This window comes from Maniola jurtina, chromosome 7 (assembly GCF_905333055.1).
Source record: "Maniola jurtina chromosome 7, ilManJurt1.1, whole genome shotgun sequence".
Lineage (NCBI taxonomy): Eukaryota > Metazoa > Arthropoda > Insecta > Lepidoptera > Nymphalidae > Maniola > Maniola jurtina.
This window is the reverse complement of record NC_060035.1, coordinates 7,495,873-7,519,582: the sequence shown is the minus strand read 5'-3', so window position 1 is coordinate 7,519,582 and position 23,710 is coordinate 7,495,873. Positions and strand designations below refer to the sequence as shown.

General features: G+C 35.1%; 1 protein-coding gene across 1 annotated transcript; it reads left to right on the top strand.

The window, feature by feature from the left end:
* The first annotated feature begins 7,997 nt into the window (after nt 1-7,997).
* Nucleotides 7,998-22,361, top strand: LOC123867005 (protein lin-28 homolog). The gene is made up of 5 exons (XM_045908831.1): nt 7,998-8,228; nt 17,103-17,233; nt 20,035-20,207; nt 20,596-20,716; nt 21,463-22,361. Exons 1-5 carry the CDS (start codon nt 8,189-8,191, stop codon nt 21,544-21,546), a joined length of 549 nt encoding a protein of 182 aa, XP_045764787.1. The 5' UTR covers nt 7,998-8,188; the 3' UTR covers nt 21,547-22,361.
* The last annotated feature ends 1,349 nt before the right edge of the window (nt 22,362-23,710 follow it).

Below are 23,710 nucleotides of genomic sequence, written 5' to 3'. Positions count from 1 at the left end.
AAAACAAATCCACGCAGACGAAGTAACGGGCATCATTTAGGTCTACTTTACTGTAAGTCTTTTACTTAAACAATCTTAAAATAAGAGCAATAGCAATAAATTAGTTTAGGTACATTATAGTAGTAGGTGCCTATAGATACATATCACCCAAAGTGTTAGGTACATATTATGTAATATGTTAGGTAAGTATATATTATTAGGTATAATAATATGTATGTATCTATGTTTTGTTTTGTTTTGTTTTTTGTTTATTAAGCACACAATACAGATAATGACAATAATAATACAATAATACAATAAAGCCATGAAAAAAAAAAACTAGCCACTCTCCAAAAAAAGTGTGTACATATGCAGTCAATAAGATAATGGACGTGTCGCCTAGAACAGCAATACACCAAAAACTAAAATTTTAGAAAACTAGAAAACAGAACTAAACAATTACCAAAAATCGAAAATAATTGAATATGTCAATATCGTTAGTGGAGACCAACTCATTATAAAATCTACACATTCTAACTATTGGGTTAAAAAAGGAGGTATTAGTTTTATATACATTACCTAAGAGAAAACGTCTTACAATTCCCCGGATAGCGACTCCGATATCTAATATTAATGTCAATCAAAGACAGTATGTTATCCAGAGAATACGAACCAAGTACCCATATAGACTAATACCTATCTGAATCGCCGCTGTTTTAGGTCATTCTTCAGATCTGGCTGTTAGATAGGCAAATCGGTTACTGACAAGCAACATTTTTAATCCCCGACCCAAAAAGAGGGGTGTTATAAGTTTGACGTGTGTATCTGTGTATCTGTATGTGGCATCGTAGCTTCTAAACTAAAGAACCGATTTTAATTAGGTTTTTTTTGTTTGGAAGGTGGCTTGATCGAGAGTGTTCTAGCTAAGTATAATCCAAAAAAATTGGTTCAGCCGTTTGAAAGTTATCAGCTCTTTTCTAGTTATTACTGTAACCTTCACTTGTCGGGGGTGATACAAATTTTTAATTTACACTTGTGTTATAAGACCGGACAGATTTTTTGCCAGGCTTGAGGATTGGCAAGGATACCTTGCAGGCTGCAGCTAAGCAGTTTTTGCTTTACTAATAAATATTTGATATCTATCGATAGCATTTTCTTAATAATATCTGATTAGTAAAATAAATAATAAGTAGGTAGGTATAACTGAGCCAATTGTTTGTATATGTACCTATCTACGATTAAGTACCTATTTATGTTAAAAATACTAAAGTTTTTTATTTAAGTGGACGTAATTATTACTTTTTATGATGCAATATTAATTAAATCACGTTTTGAATTTCTTCTGTATAGAAAGGACAAAAATAACAATAATTATATACTCTTAATTGGTCCCACCCCCGTCCATGCGCGTCCACCCCATTTTTACGCAAAACGCACCACGCAGTCTTTCGCAAATCGCCACACGAAACACGTCTCCAAAATGTATCTCAATTATTTGAGCCACTTATCACAGTTTAAAATATATCATCAATACAACAGATCAATAATCCTTCAATAGAAGCGCTTCCGATAAAGAAATAGAGCATCCACATCATCAAGTGCATCTAATAAAAAAAAGCTTTTTTATTAATGTTTTTGTAAAGTAAAATGTGACGTATTAACTTTTTGCGATAATAGTAGAGTAAATAATATGTGGTGAAACGCTTGATTTTTTCGAGGGGTGACTTGGCCATTACATGAAGGGTAAGTTTTGAAATTTCCTACGCGTATTTTGTTCAAAGGATTTTCATGAGTATTTCAGTTTATTTATTTACGTTTGATAGACATTAATAGCAAGGCAAGCGAGCACTTTATCTGTGTTTTGTTTTAGCAACCACCGCTGGTAATGATAAGATGAAACAAAGCTCGTCTCTGAAAATAAAGCCCAAATTTTTATTAATGAATCGGCGAATAAAATGAATTCGGTTAAAAACGGTGAATTTATACGGAAAATCAAAAAGATCAAAAAATAAAAAAGATCAATGAGAAACATTAGGAAAAAATAGAAATTGTTGGTCTTCTAATTTGGTGCTAGGGATATTTACCTCCAAAGCCTGCCCTTACTACCTACGGCCATATTCATAAGTCGAAAACTATAAAAATAAATGACTTTTATATTAAAATATATATGATGATTAGGCTTTATATAGGTAGGTTTAATCTAAATTCTTTGAGAAAATAATAACAATTGGAATCAATTTTTTTGATATTAAAAAAAAAACTAAAACTGCTCCATAACCGTCCATAATCGTTTACATAACGTCTTCAGGTCCGATTCCTTTATTAAGGAGGCAGGCTTTTTATGGAACGTGCTGCCAGAAGCTACTTGGAGAGCACCAGCTAAATTCTCCTCTTAGAGGCATTGAACTATATTACTAGCGTAAGTAATACCTCAATGCTTAGAGGAGACAAGTAAAAGAAAGGTTACTCATTAAGCTTCCTTCGTTCCGCAAACTCATTTACAACTATTTACGTATATTTTTTTTTCATAATGCCTATGCTACTATTGATTTTAAAATCGTATGTATTAATAAAATATATACTAAACACTACATAATCATTATATATCTAATCTGATGCCCACGACTCTGACCGCGTGGATATAGGTATTTAACAATCCGTGTGAACTCTTTGATTTTCAGGGATAAAAAGTTGCATATGCCACTCTCCAGGTCTTTGCCTATACCCATGCAAAAATCATGTACACAAACCAATTAAACTACCAAACAAACACACTATCGCAGTGATTTGGTTCTACTTATTATTAAGTATTAATTAATTATGTGATAGATTTAAACACACCCACAACACGCCTCTCACGTCTTCCAAAGGTTGGCTGGCAGATAATCTAGCTAATTTTGTTGTACACAATCCCTAAACTAAAATAACATATCTAAAATTGGTAAAACTTTTATAATGTTCCCTGTGAAAAAAGATAGCACTAGAATTAACCATAATACTTTAGACTTTAGAAGAGCTATCCGTTGAAAACTTAGCACAGTAATAGTTTTTGTTTAGTTTTAATCATAGCAGTAAAAATTCTGTCATTTTTTAGGGGTCCGCACCTCAAAGGGTGCCCAGTGGGCCGCTGTTTGTCTGTCCGTCTGTACCTATGTCTGCCACAGTGCTGTACAATTTCAGCCGTAATAGGTAGCCAGTTGAAATTTTTAAAGATCACGTATTACGAGTACCTACTACGGCTTTTATTACTACAAATAATTATAAAAATTAAAATCCAATCAAATCTAATCAAGGTCTCCATACGAAAAAATCTCAAAAATAGCATTTTTTAACGTTATTTATTTCAGCTCTATCTTAAAAATTGTAATACGTTGGTAGTAATAAAATAAAAATTAGGCTTCCGTATTCAGAGAGTGCTGAATTGGTTGTTGGGTGTGAGCCCGGCACGCACTTGGCCGGTTTTTTATTTATGTACAGTGTACACTCAATTTTAATTAGTGAAGACGTAAAGTTTAATATTTAAAGAAAAGTCACATCACAGTATATCTGACTGTCTGTTTATCCATCTGTCAAAACTTTTTTTTTAGGAACGCGTTCACGAACTACCGTAATACGACAAGTTGAAATAATTGAAAAACCAAGTTGAAAAACCTGGGGGTTTGATTTTTTACAAAAAAATCAAGCTTTTTTATTTAAATACAATCAAAAAATACGGACATGTATGCCGTGTTTAAGACCATTAGTATGATTTTTTTTTGTAAAGCAAAGCAATCTGTCCTACTTAGTTTTGTTGTAGGCTCTAGTGTTATTTTTCGTTACAGAGTGCAGCGTGTGCGCAGCCGCAGCGGCGGCGGCAGCGGCCGCGGCGTCTTGGAACACTTCTTGTGACCCTGACGCTGGGAAGCAATCACCTCCAGTCGTCACTAATGGAACTGTTAATGGCGATGCGATACAGTACAGCAAAACCTGTAAGTAGATAACGGTGTTAATTTGGTTGCATTAAATGTTTCAGAGAAGAGCACCGCCATCCATACCTTTAACACAGTTGTAGATCTTGAAACTGTGCCTATAAGCGAGAGTGAATAACATCTGCTCACGACGACTTCCCAAAAAAAGGAATAAAGTGTTTTCAGGGTTTATGTAGTAGGTAGGTATGTATTGTACGTACTTATGTGAATTTCTTCATTCCACCATAATTTCTAAATGCCTGAATAGATTTTAATTTATGGGATGAATATGGTTAGAATCCCTTCTCTATTCCGAGTGACACTGGATATAGTTTTTTGAAAAAAAAAACACACACACAAAGAGGTTTGGCGGGATTTTCAAATGTGAAAAAAAATCTCTTCAGTTATTTTCACTGAGTAAAGACCAGACCTGGTGCAGTGCAAACCGCAGTCGGGTTTTTAAAATCTTTTTAGAAGGTATTTGTTGCATTTAGGGAGTGATTAAGTTACCGTTTGGTTACCTACCTACTCAGCAAGTTAAAAAACTTCAATTAATTACATAGTTAAAGAAGCTTCTATAAAACTTGCCACCCCTTTTGTATATAGGGTGCCGCCCTTGTAGATCTCATATTAGGAGAGTACCTACTCGTACATATATAAGGAGGGTGAATCGAGTGAACCTTTTGTATTATCTTTATACATATTTGGGAAAATACACATTTTTTACCATAGATGGCAACAGTTATGTCACCGGTGCAGTGCTGCCATCTACAATACCTTAAATACGCTACGTGATAGGCTCCGCTACAAAAGTTACCAAGTGGGGTACTCGGTATTCAGCTATGAACGAAGCTTTACACTGTCATGATATTATACAAATAGCACAGATGTCACTTTTCTCAATTATGTACTTAAATTTTTTAAGTTATAGAGAACACCAGAAAAGAATTTAGTAAACAAAATTTTCTTTTGTTAACGTTAATGTTAATTTAATCTAAGTATGCTATTAAAGTGGTTAAAATTGTAATGTTTCACTTACGTCACGTACGTTATTTTGTAAATTATCATATCTACATGACCTTAAGAGATAAAAAATCGGTTAAGTGCGAGTCAGACTCACACACGATGGATTCCTTGTAATACTTTTTAATAATTTTAAATTTTCGTGGCGACTATTTTAATTTTTTTTATTAAGTATTTGTTATTATAGTGGCATTCTGTGAAAATTTCAACTCTCTGCCTATTACAGTTCACGAGATACAGCCCACTGACCGACAGACGGACGGACGGACGGACGGAGGGTCCCGTAGTAATAGGGTCCCGTTGCACAATGGCACCCTTTGGGTACGGAACCCTAAAAACGACTAAGTATATTTAATTTAATTTTAATTTCATAAATTTCATTACGGCGCGGCGGTGGCTCTTGTTTTTTACTATCGTCATGTTTAATGAGTCACCCCCTAAGCAATAAATATATACCTGCCTATTCCGAGAATTGTAAAATGAGTCATTAATTATTACTTATTAGGTACTCAGTTCAAGTCAAAAATCTACATGATATTAAATGAAATAGATAATTAGGTATGCCAAGTAGCTACTTAGTAATTTTTGAACACTTACAAGTAGAGGAATGTACCTACCTAGATCATTTTATCAATAGGTCAACTACGTAATTAGCCAATTATTTCTGGGAAATAAGTATAAGTAGCTTAATATATCTACAGAATACCTAAGTAGTTGTAAAGCAAAACACCCTTTTCTTGAACTCTCACTTTGTAATGTTGTTGACTCCGTCGATAACGCATCCTATTGAATTTCTAGACATACCTACCTACCTAAGATAAATTTTATTTCAAGTTGGCCGAAATTTTTTCATTAGATTATATTATTATAAATTTTAAATAAGTTACAATTTAAATTACCCATTTGAAGGAGAAGTATTGGACAATTGAATAAATCACTTCATATAATAGGTACCTATGATCTAACTTACAATAAGCATATTATTAAAAAATAATATCGCTAACTAGCAAGAAGTTTGCTAGGGGTGAAAAGTACAGAGAAAGTAAACGTGACAATCAGTTGAGTTTTATTATTTTCAAAACTTGTATTTCTACTGTATTTTCTATTGTCGGCAATGTTGGTGCATAATCATTCATGGATTAGATGGCGACAATAGGCCAACCGGCAAGTTCGTCAGATTTGACAAGTCAGTGAAGGGGACTTCCTCAAGCGTCTAGGGTGGAAAGAGCCCATTTTTTGCCTTTGTTTGTTAGACAGCTTTTCCTTTTACATATTTAAGAAGATAATTAATTAGAAATTTGGTAGATATGCATATTAAACTTTAATTTACATTACAGAGAAACAATGAAATAGTTTATTTTTTGATGTTCTAATAAAAAAATAAAAGAATTTTAAGTCATTCAGCGAATATGATGTTAAGGTATACATTTAAGGCTTATCATTGACAACTGAATCCCTCAAAACAACAACGACTCAAAAATATGCTTTAAAGCACAGAATATGGCTTTCCGTCATCAATGTTCAATTAAATGAAAGTTCGTCACGCCTCACGCCCTTAGCTGCACCAATAGGTTAGTTGGTAGGAGAGTTAGTTATTATATTGGAGATATATAAATAATGTTGCGCGTAAAACAAAGACATTTCAGTACATTACTAAGTTATACGTATAGTGTGCTTAAGCTGTTTAAAATTAGTTATTTCAGAAAGTATTGTAGAATTATAGATTGATCACAATATTATTTTCTATGGTAGAGCTTTTGATGAAAAACCGGCCAAGTGCGAGCTCAGACTCGCGAACCGAGAGTTCCGTGCTCGGGTAATTTTTTCCGACATTTTGCACGATAAATCAAAACCTACTATGCATAAAAATAAATAAAAAATCTGTTTTGGAATATACAGGTAAAGAAAGCCCTTTTCTATAGTACACACCGTATACATTTGGTATAAGTATCTTACTTTGAAAATTGAAACACATTTAATTTTTTTTAAATGATGTAACCACAAATTCACGGTTTTCGTATTTATTCCTTTTCTTGTGCTACAAAGCTTCGTACTGTCAAATTTCATGATTCTGGGTCAACGGGAAGTAACCTATAAGTTTTCTTGACAGACACAACAGACGGACAGACAGACAGACAAACAAAAAAGTGATCCTTTAAGGCTTCCGTTTTTCCTTTTGAGGTATAGAACCCTAAAAATCATCAGCAGTAAACCTTTTGCACTTATAACAATTTAGAATCCTTCAATTTATTAGCTGAATTAATTTTCTACGTAAAAAGTAGACGAACTGCTTAATTTACCTACTCAATGTATAAAAAGAAAACTAAGACTTATTTCGTGAATTCTGCTTGTCAGCAACCGAAGTTTTTCGTAATAGGTACTCAATAAGTACATATTTTTCAGTGCTCTACAATTTTTTTTAATTTTGTAGAGCCTGAAAAATATCTAATTTTAAAACATATTCAGTGTAAATGTGCATGCTAGTACAGTTAATATACTATGTACTTAACAGATATCTCGTTTTCTACGAGGATTCGTAAAAAAAGAAAAACGTCAAAAAAAATTCAAAGAATTCATGATGAAGCCTCTACCTATTCAACTTGACAAAACATGAAATTCTGAACTTCAGTAATGATTATTCTTGTTACTTGTAAGTACTGGATAAAGTTCATTTGGTACAGTTCACTTTGAACGCATCGTTAAAGCATTCCCTTTATCAAGGCAAGGAGCGTTATACCGCACTCCACACTAAACGTAAACATGGTCATCGACACGACAAGCGCGTAGTGAGTCACTACTCACTTGTCGACGACGATGACTTTACCCCAGCCCGAATTAATAATGTCACTACGAGTGAAATATTTCGGGTTGGGGTAAAACAGCCGGCGCTTTCGGGCAGCACACGCATTCCGTTAAGATTCTCTATTTTAAAAACGACTTGCTTAGCTTATAGCTATATCCGGGAAGGGACTGAGCGACCACATCGCCGCTCGTCCACGACCTCACCACTGCCACTCATTTTCGATGCAGTCGACCTGCGTACGCGTCGCAAGCCGCTACGCGCGCACGCGCACTCATGCACCCAACGAATATTTGATGATAGTTGATAACTCATTTTTCAAAATCACGCAGTTGTAAATGTCAAACGAACTGCAAATAAAAGTGTTATTTGTTTACGCGAAGGATGGATGCTACGCCGAGGTGATATTCGTGGCGCAAGTTAAGATATTTTAGTTAACATGAGCGGGAAGGAAGGCGGAAATGCAGTTCCGTCTTCAAGTAAGTATTAACAGATAATTTGAAGTATCTTTGAATATATTGTGTAATATACATATTTTTGTAACATATTCTTGTGAACTTTGTTTATCTCTCCTCGCACGTGTTACGGTGCCTGCATGTATGTCAAAAGCTGTATCGTGTATTGGAAGTTGTGCCCTTATCGAGCGGATGTGTGACTCGTAGGGCCTGGGAAGCTAATCGTAGGAATTGTTTACAACATCATTGAAATTATATTCGAATTGAGGTTAATAGTCGCGTTCATTGATGTCGCACATATGCGTACCATGTTTACTACACGTATGTGTAATCAACAACTACAGTTATCTAATTATAAGTGCTTTATAATTAAACATTTTCGAAGTAAATGACGTTGTATTTTTGTTGAGATATTTTTCCAAGCTTCTACTGTTTGATTATTAAGTTGTTGTTGTTTTACTTGTTTAGTTAGATACTGTGTAATTTACATATAATAACTACATATTATTAAGTTGTATTTATTTTGAACTATCGCTGCTTATACAATTCGCTATCTTCCAATTAACATGGTAAGTGATCACTATTTCCCAAAACAGAATTGAGAACGTTTTATCAAACAAGGTACGCATCACGTCGTAAATTGTTTACTATACTCGTATACCCGCCGTACAATTCCGTTTAACTTACTCGCGCCCGTAGCTTGTATTCGTTAGGAAGCCTTAACACTTTTATTGACACCTTATTTCTATCACGATAAGGCCCATATCACATCGGCATATGGTACATCCATTAATTTGTGGGAGTTCAGAAGCTGGTGTGCGTTTTAGGCCGACTGCATTTTCGAAGGACTGTAATCTCCGTTCCCCACCATTCTTCCACTGCGTGTTTTTGTCGTTTACATACCAAACTAGTAGTGAGGAGCACTGAACATTATATCGATGTCTTCGAGCAGGTTGATTTAGCTATCGCAATAGTCAAAGTTTGGAAGTACCCCATTGCATCATGGAATAGAAGTATCATTGAATTTCAATGAGCTGCGTAGCCTGCGTAGTAGTGGTAGTACTAAACAGAATCGCACTTCTCCGTAATGAATAAATGTGAGTCATGAGCGCGTTATTTCCAAAATAAATTGTTATTCATAGAGAGTGGCAGAAGAAATACCTATTTGGAATTTTTAGAAAGTCGATGTTAAGTAACGCTACGTCCCTACGGCAGGGTCCGACTCCGTAACCAGTCAATTAAGTCTGAATTGTGGTACATTTAACCATCTCTTTCACTCCTAGCTAAAGATCCCGAACGCAAGCGCCACTTGACGATGATTCATGTTTAAATTCCATACCTGCGATTGATAACAGCAAAAAAGCAGTGAATGGCACAATATTCTTAAGATCTACTTACGGAGCGCTGTTTTTTCCAAGAAAGTGGTCTAACTATTAAAATCACTTTGCGTAAGTTTTAGAAAAATTAAAAGGTTTCCAAAATATTACGTTAGAACGGGTCTATTACTCTATACACATGAATGGGAATATAAAAAGTAACGGAATACCAAACCATGTGCACTCCTATTTAAATAAATTCTTATTCATTAATTATACATGTCAATCGAAACCGCTGCGACTCGTTTTAGGTTTACATTTTATAGTTATTTAAAACACATTGCGATATTTTAATTGATCTACGCCGCTCTAGTGTGTAATTATAAAAAATATACCCATCACGTAAACCGTAGTAGCTTGGCCTCTCCAATATTAACAAAAATAGTATTAAATTGTAAATGTATAATTATAATTGTATAATTATAAATTGTATAGTATGTTTCCGTGCGTTTAGTAAAAAAATCTTTAAAAAATATTACCTATTTATATACCATGGTAGGTACCTACTTCAATTTTTATATTGTTAATACCTACTTAGGAAAAGTATAAGCAATTTTATCTACATACTAGCTGATGCCTGCGCCTTCTTACGCGTGGATGTAGGTTTTTAAAAAATCCCGTGGGAACGCTTTGATTTTCCGGGATAAAAAGTAGCCTATGTGCTAATCCAGGGTATAACATATCTCCATTCTAACTTTCAGCCCAATTCGTCCAGTAGTTTTTGCGTCAAGGAGTAACAAACATACACACACACATACACACTCGCCTTTTTATTATTAGTGTGAAGTGTGATAATGTGATAAAAGGAAAAGCTGATCTATCAACACACAGTTCAAGCTACTGGACGGATCGGGCTGAAAATTGGCATACAGATAGCTATTATGACATAGACATCCGCTAAGACAGGATTCTTGAAAATTCAACCGTTAAGGGGGTAAAATAATGGTTAAAATTTTGTGTAGTTCTCGCGGATGAAGTCGCGGGCATAAGCTAGTTAAAAATAAATTAGTTAAAGATCTGTTATCATTCTTATTGGTAACTATTCAAAATATGCCCAGTGCACGTTAAGTAACGTGGGTGTTACTTGTACGTAATTATTAAGATAAGCAGTAACACACGATACTATTTTTATCATGCTTATAATTTCAAATGTTAGAAATGGTATATGAATAGCTAAATTGAGCGAAAATATGCAGTCTCCCCTTCCTGTTTTTAAAATAAGGCAGCTTAAATTAACTCGAGCTTCGAAACAGTAGGTAATCGCTGAACTAACAATAAGCCAAGAATGTCAAGATATTTCCTTATGTTTCGTCTTCTATTATGAAGGTTTAAGATGCTGCATGGGCTATTTTTACACGTGAACTGGCTGACCCGTCCGAGCTTCGCTTGACTGGAAGTTAGAAAATTGGCGAGGGGATGAAATCTCCAAAAATCTTAGAAAATGGTTTTATTTTTATTTTTAACCGAAAGCCCAATTGTCAATTTTCATGGAAATATTGTATAACTTGAAAAATTATGGACTTTCATCCCCTATTTAATTAGTTTGGGGGTAGAATTTTCAAAAACCTTGAAACAATTTTTTTCATTTTTAACCGAAATCCATATTACCAAGTTTCATGATTAGGTAGGTATAGGTAACTTAAAAATGCTGGACTTTGTGTGACAATATTTTTACTTAAAAATTTGGTGATAATGAAGGTACCGAATTATGAAACATGTACTGTTGCATCTGTTTTATTTGACTAACACTGTAACATTATCGCATCGAATACCCAGCTTGAGGAATGTTAGCGTTAAATTGTCGGAAAATAAGACATGAATATATTATCATCAAATATTTGAGTTGAGTGTAGTGGAATGCAATCAAAAGTTAAGCAATAAGCATGCGTATGAACTATGAAGTTTTAAATTCCTAAGCGTATGTATAGTTTTAGGGCTGGTATGCCCGGACGGCGCAATGTGGATAGGTGCAGGCGTCGACTCGCTCGCTCCGTGCTGAGTAAACATAACAGATACACCACTGCGATGCGCCTTCGCTACTGCTGCGCCGCTTGCATCTTGTCCTGTATGAACAGCTAGTTCACCCGCCCGCCTTCGCACGGGTGGGCATAGACATTATATTCTCCCTACACCAATGGGCTCAATATATGTATATAGGTACAGCAAACAAGTATAGTAGTCAACTGTGAACTATACGTAGACCCAAACCTACCTCATGGAATGTTTTGAATTATAAAACCTGTATTGAAATTATTGCACTGAAAGTTTTAGGTAGTACCTACTTGCCTACCTATTAAAAATTTTTATTACGATAAACCTATTACACGGGAAGAAATGACGATGTTGAGTGTTATTATGTTATGCGTTAATGTAAGGTTAGTCTATATTTTACTAAGTTACCTTCTAGGTGATGCACGCGACTTCGTTCGCGTGGATGGAGGTTTTTCAAAATCCCGTGGGAACTCTTTGCTTTTCCGGGATGAAAATCGCATATGCCTATTTCCGGGACGCCAGCTTCGTCTGTACCTTTCATGTAAATCGCTTAAGTGGATGGACCTTTAAAAATCCTGTGGGAACTCTTTGATTTTACGGGATAAAAAGTAGTCTATGTCCGTCCCCGGGATGTAAGAAGATAGCTCTGTACCTTTCATCAGAATCGGTTAAACTGTTGGACCGTGAAAAGCTAGCAGACAGACATACAGACACTCTTTTGTATTTATAATATTAGTATGGATTACATTGATTCCGATTGATTTTCTGTTACCCGATATTGAATTTCATTCTGCATTATTCATCAGAACATCATTCATGAAATCTGCTCTAAAACATGGTAGGTGCAAAACTGACTAGCACCTAGTTTCATCCATGTCATAATATTATGCCAATGTGCCTACTCTGTGATCCATGCATGCATCTTAAGCCAAGAGCAGGTTGATGAGTCTTGTCCACAGTTATAAAGTAGGTATAATACCTACTTCAATATAATGACGTTTCATGGATAAAAGCGTTGGTACACGTTTTATGTGCCTTAATTATTTTGTTTTTTTTTCACTATCTATTATATTTCTAGAAGTAGGTACGAGTCTTTACTGAATGGCATGAATGTACTTAGAGTCTTTATTATACACTTAAATTGAGACCAACATAATAATAATGATTTGAGGAAGCACGTCAATCCCTTTTATATGAATACACCAGTCCCTTTTATTTCGTAATGTTTTGTACAAAATAATATTACTCCTTTGAGTCCATTACGTTAATACTTATGGTTCAAATATCGTTCAGATCAGCGAATACGATAGTAGCATTAGTAGTGGGTGGTTGTACTTATTCGTACTCTCATTGAAGTTCAAACAAAAAGATATAAATTATGTGGTGTCCTATGAAACTTTTAATACTACTTATTTGAAAACTATACAATCTTAACTTACTACAGGAAGTAGGTACCTACACTTTCTGTCCGCGTGGGTTCAGGTTTTTAAAAAGCTGATTTCTTCACAATCATTTTAATTAGCAAAGGTTACGACGATACTGGTTACCTATGTTACCTACGTGGTGCTAGTTAGCTAAGCTGGTGGATCTAGAAACTTGAAATTTTACAAACCCAGTTTAGCTGGCTGTCAGTCAGGCACGGTACTGTTTTAAATTGTACATAATCTAAATCCATGCTCCATATAACTGTAAAAATGTGTCTGTTTGTCTGCTAGCTTTTCACAGCTTATCTATTATAAGCCTTAGGTAAAACTACAAAACTAAAATGTATTCGTAAATAGGTATAATTATCTCTTCTACTCTTGTGCTTTTTAAACCTTGTGTCTCATCTTATCAGCTAGAACGGATTTTTATGCGTCATGCCATATGAACGTCTCATAATCCATAATTAATAAGTACACCATCAAATTTCAATAACTTAATATTTGTTACCAAAAAAAAATTGAACCATTTCATCGTATAACGAAACAGGTACACAACAATCTAATTCCTTTTTCAAAATACATGGCGCATTTAAAAATGCATATGACGAAATAGTAAAAGTCGAAATGAATGTTTACGCTTTCTCATTAATGCAGTATAGGGAATAATAAATATTGAGTATCTGCTGCGGTGCGGTTGATTCTTGACGACAAGGCATGGGGGGCGAGGCACGGCAAGGTGCAGTGTTACGGCAATGAATGAAGAGGTACCAGAAACGCAACCTAAATACCACACATTCTTCGAGTCCCCGCCGTCGCCGGCACGTGTGTAGCCGCTTTTACCTACCGCCCGCCGCCGCTACTGCCCGAAATAATATTATGCTTAGCTTACCCGTACATTCTAGTATTCACAAACATTTGTTGAATTGGAGAACAAATAAAGCTGTACATTCGATAAGCTTCCTTTAAAATAAAATTACATAGTTTTGGAATTTTTATGGTCATTGCTAATTTACTTACTTACCTAATTATTATTTATTGACTTAAAGAAAACTTTTAAAGCTTCGTTTAATGTTTGAATTATTTTGGCAGTTTGACTAATTTAATGATTTTTAAAATTATTTCAATTTTAATTGATGCCTGCGACCTAGTCCGCGGGATTAAGGCTTTTAAAATCCCTAGGGAATTATTTGATTTTCCGGAATAAAAAGTATCTAGCCTAAGTTACTCTCCTCGTCTTCAATATTCATGTAAAAATCAAGCCAACCCATTAGGTACCTACGTTGCGGCTTGATTGAAGGACAAACCAACAAACCAATTAACAAACAAATACATTTTCTCATTAATAATGTGGGTAGTGACGTGATTTTACTTTAAATTATTAAATTCACGCTTGGCGAAATAAAATCGATGTATTTCCATTCCATTGGATACCTATTACCTACTAGGTACCTAACTACCTACCTAGTCACAGTGCTTTACATAGAATTCCACGTGCATATTAAGAATTTAAGTTAAAGTTTTGGTGATTACGATTAGTCATCAGTATAGTGTCGTGTGTCATTGAGTTCCTGTTAAATCGGAACTTATTCGCATTCCTCAAAATGATTAATAACAGTATCTGAAGATAGATAGTTAGATACCTTTATAGAGTTAGTTCGCTCTGGTAGAGTATTGGTTACTCATCATGGCCAGGCATATTAAATTATTATTATTAAACATATGAACTTTTAAAGGTTTTGAGCAATAGTTTAAAGATGTATGAACTAATTTTTATAGGTATAGGTACGTAGTTTATTGCTAAATATCGAGTTTCTAATTAATCACGTAATTTTAAAATAGAAACGCGTATCGCTATTATTTAATAATAACCCTTTAAATAAGGTCTTCAACCTTAACAGCTATAGTGATATCTACACATAAAAAGAAGAGTTCATTCTTCATTCGGTTCCCACGTTATTTTTGTGAAGGAGCCGATAAGGGGGATAGTATACCCTTTCTTAGTCCTATAAACGATCGTGGGCCCTCATATATTGCTAATAGATTTCCGAATGGTAAAATATCGAAATGTTTGTGCATTTAAAAGAGGGGACGAAGAACTTAATGCAATTACACAACTAGTTGAATGTTCCGTTTTGGAATTCAATTACAACTTTCTCAAAGTTCTTTCAGGTGCCTTTAATTAATTAGTGTTTTCAAATAAAATAGATGAGGTCAGCGATTAAATTCAAAATGCAGTCGTTTTAATATCATAAATGACTGTCCCATATAACTTATCGATGTTACGAAATATTTTACCACTAAACACGGCTTATTTTGTACTACTATTTTGTCCAATTAAACTTTATTATGTTATTGTGAATCTATACTAATATTATAAATAGGTAGAGTTTGTAAGTTTGTTTGTAGGGGGTAATCTCTGAAACAACTCAACCGATTTTGAAAATTCTTTCATCACTTCGTCTGCGTGAATTTAGAGGTTTTAATAGAAATCCTGTAAGAAATCTTTGCTTTTCCGGGATAAAAGTTGCCTATGTAAATTTCCGGGATGCAAGCTACCTCTGTACCAAATTTCATATAAATCGGTTAAACGGATGGACCTTTAAGAATCTCGTGGGAACTCTTTGATTTTCCGGGATAAAAAGTATGTCTGTCCCCGGGATGTAAGCTAACTCTGTACCTTTCATCAAAAATTGGTTAAACTGTTGGACCGGGAATAGCTAGGCAGTCAGACAGACTGACAAACAGACAGACATTTTTGGTTAATAAATAATAAAAATTAAAAAATCATCGGACGGAAAACTTTTAGTAATATCTTGTACCAGAAATTGATTTAGGCATCAGATGACCTAAGATATTGCGCTTATTTAGTCTAACAGCTAACTCTGGCGATTCCAGTGAGGCAATAGCGCCAGCCAGTAGGTGCCTATATGATTGAGTACCTTGAGTATAAATCACCACTTGGAAATGGATGGGCCATGAAAAGATAAAATACAGAAATACAGACAGATAGGCCGATAGACACACTTTTGCATTTATAATATTGGTACGGATCATCCAAAAATGTTATAGATATAGTCAGATATAGTAAGAATTTCTCGTGAAATTAACTATAATGCTCTATATAGTATTGTTGCGAAACTATAATTATGGCTGTACTAAAGCGTCACGGCTGAAGCGTTTTAAGACGCGTGAACGCCTTAAAATAACTTATTTTCATTTGGTATTACGTTTACGAGGAAACATTGCATATAATTATTTTAAGTCCTATTTAATTGCAGCGATATGGCCCACTCTCTATGATGTACTTACCTAGTAGATAGAGTACGACACATCACGCTAACCTTAAACTATTTATTTTAATAGTACAATATTATTTTCAACAATAATTACAATTAGGCAATGGCGACATTAATAAATATGTATAAGAAATAATGTTTCTGTCGGTTTGTCGCCGATGTGTGCGTGCATTGTTCAAATGATAGAGTTGTTTCTTACAGTTATTAGTGGGAGTGGGTGTTTCTGAAAAATTCCCATAATTTCTAGGTTTCTACTATCTAGGTACAAAGCTTTGTGTTGGACGTTGAAAATTCAGTGAATTTATCAGGACTTTTCTTTTTATTGTAAAAGACTATGGACCAATTATTACGCAATCCCGACGGAAATGTGTACCTAAAATGGAAATTTAACTGTCGACATTTTTTCCACGTGTGGCCACGTACTTTTTGCTAACTTATTTTTTGTATCAACTATACCTTGGGTCTCCTCTCAGAATGAGAAGGGTTTGGCCATAATCTTCCACGCTGCCCAAGTGTGGATTGATAGATTTCACAGACCTTTGAGAACATTATGGAAAACTCTCAGACGTACAATTTTCCTTACGATGTTTTCTTTCCTCAACTGTTAAAGTAAGTGAGTTTAATTGCTTAAAACGTTCATAAATCCGAAAAGCTAGAGGCACATGAATGGGATCAAAGTCTGAACCCAGACATGGAGGCTGACGTCTTAACTACTAGGCTATCATTTGAGAGGAGAGACCTATGCTCAGTAGTGAGCCGGCAGTGGTTTGATTGACGATGATACTTATTTAACATTTAAAAAAATTACAGTTGCGGGGAGTGCGAGCAGCAGCGGTGTGACAGGTGTGACGCGGCGTGGTCGCTGCAAATGGTTCAACGTGGCAAAGGGCTGGGGCTTCATCACACCGGACGATGGCGGGCAGGACGTTTTTGTTCACCAGGTGCTTATCTATCTATCTATCTGTAAGCTGTGATAGCCTAGTGGTTAAGATGTCCGCCTCCTAATCGGTGGTTGGAGGTTTGATCCCGGGCACGCATCTCTAACTTTTCGGAGTTATGTGCGTTTTAAGTAGGTACTTAATTGAATATCTCAAAGGTGTGCGAAGTTTGTCAATCCGCATTTGGCCAGCGTGGTAGATTATGGCCAAAATTCTTTTCATTCTGAGAGGAGACACAAGCATCATCAGCTAGGGCCTAGTGTTATTAAAGATGCAAAGTTTTTAAAATTGTAATGGAAATATCACCACGTTTACCTACTGTTGTAGCGATGTTTATAAGCACATTGCACTACAGTAAAAAGTTATTCGTTACAGATGTCAAGCTCATCTATATCATTTTCGTGAAGTATCTCGTTAGTAAAAAATATAAATCCATTGAGAAAACACGCAGCGTATCTAGCGGTCGACCCGATAGCGTACTTTATTTGTTTGTTCGGCTTATCAAGTCCGGATGTTTTTTCTATACATTTACGCCACTAAATTTGTACTTCGCCCCACTGCAACAACGCTAGCGGTAAAAAATTATATTAGGCCATCACTATGTTATATTGGAAGTTGTTGATAACGTACCAAATTACTTGTATTTTCCCGGTGTATTTTATTAATTATGTCGTTATAGCGTACGTATAATATTCATTCATCATGATCAACCCATCACCGGCCCACTACTGTGCACAGGTCTCCTGTCAGAATGAGCAGGGTTTATGCTATAGTCCGCCACACTGTCCCAGTTCCAACATATTGACTTCACACACGTTTGAGAACATTATGGAGAACTCGCAGGCATGCAGGTTTTCTCACGATGCTTTTCTTCACAGTTAATACAAGTGATATTTATATGCTGTAATATTATATATTATTCATATTACATAAATTATTTAGTATCTAAGTACTATAGATACTTACCACCCGCGGCTACGCTCAGTGAAAATGTGAATCCCCCTGGTATGGGAATTTTGAAAAATCCAAATGTCTAATTTGACATTATAACGAAATCTCTGTACAAAATATCAGCTTTCTTGGTCCAAGGGTTTAGACTGGACATTGATGAGTGAGTCAGTGAGTCAGGATTTTTCTTGATAATAATGTATTGATAAATTCGTAAATACATGGAACTGAAATACTTACTCATCCAATTGAATTTATGGTAGGTAGGTAGGTAGGTAAATAAGTAAATGATGACCTATGACTTACGACTGGTATGATTAAATGACTTTTTGAGATGATGTTATTATGAAATATACAGTTAAATTTTTAGCGTTTAAAATATCATGAAGGAGTTCCATTTTAAAAATTGTAGATGATCTCGGATGTACTCACGTGGTTAGTCGAAGTAAGCCCGACTAGTTACGAACCCATCCGAGGTTTTTTTTCACAGGTACTCAGCTTTTTACCATGGAGTGGATCATCCATATTTATATTGAAACAATACAATATTAATTCTTTATTACATACAAAAGTACAAAAAGATATGGATTAGGTTCATGTATGGAATATATTGTAATACAGGAAGTAGGTAGCTTGAATGAACCCTGCTTTGAACAACTGCTAATACTTATTAAATATTTTTTTTTCAAATATTATGTTTTACTACCGAAACTACGTTCGCGTGGATTTAGTTTTTTTTTAAATTGCGTGGGAATTCTTCGATTTTCCGGGGCAAAAAGTAGCCTATGTCCGCGTCCAGGATGTAAGCTATCTTTGTGCCAAATAGATAAGGTACACGACTTCGTCTACGTGAATTTAAGTTTTTAAAAATCCCGTGGGAATTCTTCGATTTTTCAGGACTGAAATTACCGTTTTCTTTCCTGGGATGGAACCTATTTCGCTAGGACTAGGAATTTGGGAACTTCTAGATTAGCCTGGTTAAACAGAAACCGAAGTCTAAGTTTCGGCCTACGCACTCTGTGCATTCCTGGGGATTGCTTAGGCCAATCGCGAAATTTTGCGAGGATTTGGACTTTGGACTATAGAGACACAGAGGATGGTAAGGATGGTATTACCTACCTACCAGAGGTTCGATGAATCCATCTAGATTCAAGATAGAGCAATCGTGCTGTAAGGTAGCGCTTCGAGGCGGCCCCGGTAATTCCGGGACCTATTAAGTAGGTATTATGGCAGAGTCGTCGTGGTCGTCATTCACCACGAGATCAAAGTCGTCGGAGTACTGTGTCCCTCCTTAACTGTGATAACGCATTATTTAGATACACGAGTTCGGAGAAATAAAAAAAATTCTATGGGTTAAAATCATGAATACAGAAAAACAATTTGTTATGTTTCAGGCATTCATTTAAATTATGTAACTCTAGGCGACAAAGCAAGATACAGCATTTGCTTTGATTGCAGAATAATCCAATATTGCATCTTGTCTAAAGTAAATTGCCAATTAACTAACTCGTGTGCTAGGTATATAACGTTGTATACTCCGTGGAAGAATAATTATTATATACCGAGGCACCTACATTTAGTAGATATCTGATTTTTTATGAAAACTACTTAGGTATCCTATATGCTATTTTGGAAGGTATGCATGCGTAAAACGTAGGTTTTAGTAACAAGCAAGTTTGTAACATTAGCATAAATAATTCTTGTATTGACTGCCGATTTCCACGATTTGGGGACTTGACCAGGTTTAAGAGGGATTTGCAAAAAGCACGTTAGCACTTCGTCTCAGATTGTATAGTAGGCAGGTATACAACAAATAACCGTCCGTTTTGTTTTTTGAATTCTATCGTTTGTTTCAGAGTGTGATTCAAATGCCTGGCTTCAGATCGCTTGGTGACGAAGAATTGGTGGAGTTTGAGTGTACAGAGTCTGACAAAGGTTTGGAGGCAACGCGTGTGTCTGGACCGTCGGCAGTAGACTGTCAAGGCTCTCATCGACGACCCTTGTCAAAAAAACGCTTCAGAAAAATACGGTACGTAAAAGCTTATAATTATGAGAAATAATTATAGATATTTTGGCCATGTTTTACCCTAATTGCAATTAATTTGCAAGGAAGCCACTTCCAAACAAGTATCTATTACAATATTATACTCGAGTAAAATAGATAGATTATAAAAGTATAAATATCCATTTGCCTATACTAATCTGGTAGGACAATATGTCAAAGACGTTGTTTTATGCCTTTTACGATATATCTATTATAGGACCTGTAGAGTATTGTGACTGTGATTTTGGTCTTTGAAAAGTAAATCTATCAAATTAGGTATAGGTATGATTACATATCTAGTTATAGCAATATAATCCAACTGAGAGATAAAGTCCCGTAGTAAGTACTATTAAAAATCTTTTGCTCTTTTCAGCTGCTATAATTGCGGAGAGTTTGCAAACCACATAGCAGCAAAGTGCAGTATGGGGCCACAACCAAAGAGATGCCACAATTGTAAGAGTGAGGATCACCTCATCGCTGATTGTCCTATAAAGGTAAACTAGCAATATTATTTAATGGGGTTTTTTTTGTCAGCGCACCGTTTGATCTAATACAAAGCTAATATGTTTGCGAGATGTAAAATTTTACTCTATGACGTTACTGAGCAGAAAAAATAAATAAATAATTTCATTGATAGTTAAACTGTACCTATTTTTGGCATGGTCGAAGGCTTTATATATTTTTTGAAATTTAGTCAAATGGTGCTGAACAATGACCTGACTCAAATCAACTAAAACGGCTAAGAGGAAAACTTTCTTGAAGAAACTCTCTTAGAAAATTATGTATGTCGAACATAAAAATATCAACGAAAAAGTCCACGCCAGCATAAATATGTCTAAATGCCAATATTAATCCACAAAATAGAAAAACATAAAAAAACCGGTCAAGTGTAAGTCACCGGATTCACCCACAAAGAGTTCATGAAAACTTTTCTTGGAATTTATCCTAATCTATGACTCATTAACCCCCGACCCAAAAAGAGGGGTGTTGTAAGTTTGACGTGTGTATCTGTGTATTGTCTGTGGCATAGTAGCTCCTAAACTAATGAACTGATTTTAATTTATTTGTTTCGTTTGAAAGGCGGCTTGATCGAGAGTGTTCTTAGCTATAATCCAAGAAAATCGGTTCAGCCGTTTGAAAGTTATCAACTCTTATCTAGTTACTATAACCTTCACTTGTCGGGGGTGTTATAAATTTATAATTTAACTTGTATCTTATCTTAATTAAAATTATATTCAAGGTCGAGAAGAAAAAGGATGATTCTCAGTCAAAGAATTCGGGCAGTTCCCAGGGAAGCGCGCATAGCAGCCCACAGCAGCCGTAGTCTACGCAGTTCGTCTTAAGACATGTTGCTTATGTTTGGCGTTCATCAGACCATAGGTTCATAATCAATTATTTACATCAATCATTAATAGACCCCGATATCTAGTCGCAATTACAAACGTCATGACATGAGGTAGGAAATACGATGGCACATCTTGGAATCTAGTACTTAGTGTTTTTGGAAATGATATTCAAAAAAATTCGATGCTACCCGTCGGTGGCATAATATGGTGCAGTCCGTTTATTTTTATTCCGGACCAACCCTGGTAATGGGTCGCGATTTTTTTAAGCATGCTTGAAGGTATCAAAAGATGCCTTGTCCCACAAGTGTACGAATTTGTTCTCACTTGTTAAAATACAACTTTGAGCTTTGCCTATGTTCTGGTATACCTATCTTTATTCGGGACATTAAACTAAAGGCATGGTATCACAATAAATGTAAGTAAATATTATTAGAAACATTATTGTATGTAATTTTGCATACAAATTAAGTTATTGTTTTGTATTCCCCTATATTGCATGTCTTGTGCTAGTTTTTCGAAATTCTATGTCTGTTTTAACTTCTGTTAATGCGACAAGTTTAAAAGGAATCTAATCGTAAGTTATCCAGAAGCAAAGAATTACTTATCCAAATACTTGTCATGCAAACATCAGTCATCGCATTCGATAGTAAGCTATCAGTCGGTTAGATACAACATTGACTGAAGCAAAACTGTCACAAAACCTATCTTCTGATGGACGTCTGACAGCCGAAATTAAAAACAATCAATCTATCCATAATCTGTCGGTAAGTTACTTAGCGAAGGTATTAATTGTAAAAAGGGACAATACAATTTCTGACAAACAACAACATTGCTAAGTAACATAGAGATATAAAAGTAACCTATCGACATATTATTACAAATAGGATTGATTTATGTTGTTAGCAACCTGCTGGCGTTTTATATCATGACGTTATCAAAACTTAGAATGTTAGTTTTAAACGAACACCTATTTTAACGTAGTTTTTAATGCATCTACCTCATTTTTATTACTTAAGGACCAGTGTTATACATATAATATTTTGTTAAGAACAAGACTGATCATAACAAAACCGTAAAGTACAAAACTACTCTTAGATTTTATGACTTAAGTTGGCATACGTAACGTAGTACAAATTTTATGTGTTCGAGTGCTCGTAATCTTTATTACTTATTACATATTATTTTATACCCAAAGTTGTGTGTGTTTGTATAATTATTATTATTAATAATTTTGTTGCTATATTATATTACAGTCACCTTTGACGTTATTTTTAAGTTAGAGTTTTATTCTGCCTATGATCGTATTTTATAGGAAGCGCATAATGTCGTGTTCATTGGTAAGTCGACATCGTAAAGAAATACTATAATATTATTTTAAACGCCACTAATCTTGTTTATCAAAACTGCGCAATATCATTAGATTTAAAAAAACCAGCTAGGTATTTCAACGACAAGAACAAAACAAGTTAAGATTGAAATAAATTTGCCTATATAGCCTATACTGCTATAGCGTATGTACATTATGGTCAGCATTAGCATTAGATATAATATGCCGTATAATAAGACAGTTGCATTTATAAAGATGCAGGGACCGCAAGGGGTATTTTCGGTTAGATAAGCTAGAAATATTGTTTTGAGAAACTTCTGATTTTAATTTTTTTGTCATAAAACAGAAATCTGTAAGTAATTATAACATTGAATTAATGTTTTGCAAAATTTTACCCTTTTTATTAGCTTAGACGATTTGTCGAGACGACAACGAAGAATTGACGAGTTTCAGCCACCAGAGCTGCTGATTCTCGAACAGGCTACAGGATATTAAAGGACCGCAATCTCACCTTAAGGTAGATTATTTAAATGACGGAAGAATATAATCTCCAACTTTGCCTTGCTGTTTTGGATTTCCTTCGACTCTAGGGCTGTTCAGGAATCGTTTCATTAAGCCAAGCTGATCAGCCAAGCTGTGCTGAATTTCTAACACCTCATCACGAACTTTTCAAGCACAGTACAGTCATTTGCAAAGAGGTGTTAGACAGAGGGACGTTAAATCCCTGCGTATTCAAAGACCTCTTCAAAATATTGGACTGGAAAGAAAGAGACGAGAGGAGTACATCTCAGTTCTCAAACCTATGGTTCGGCGAC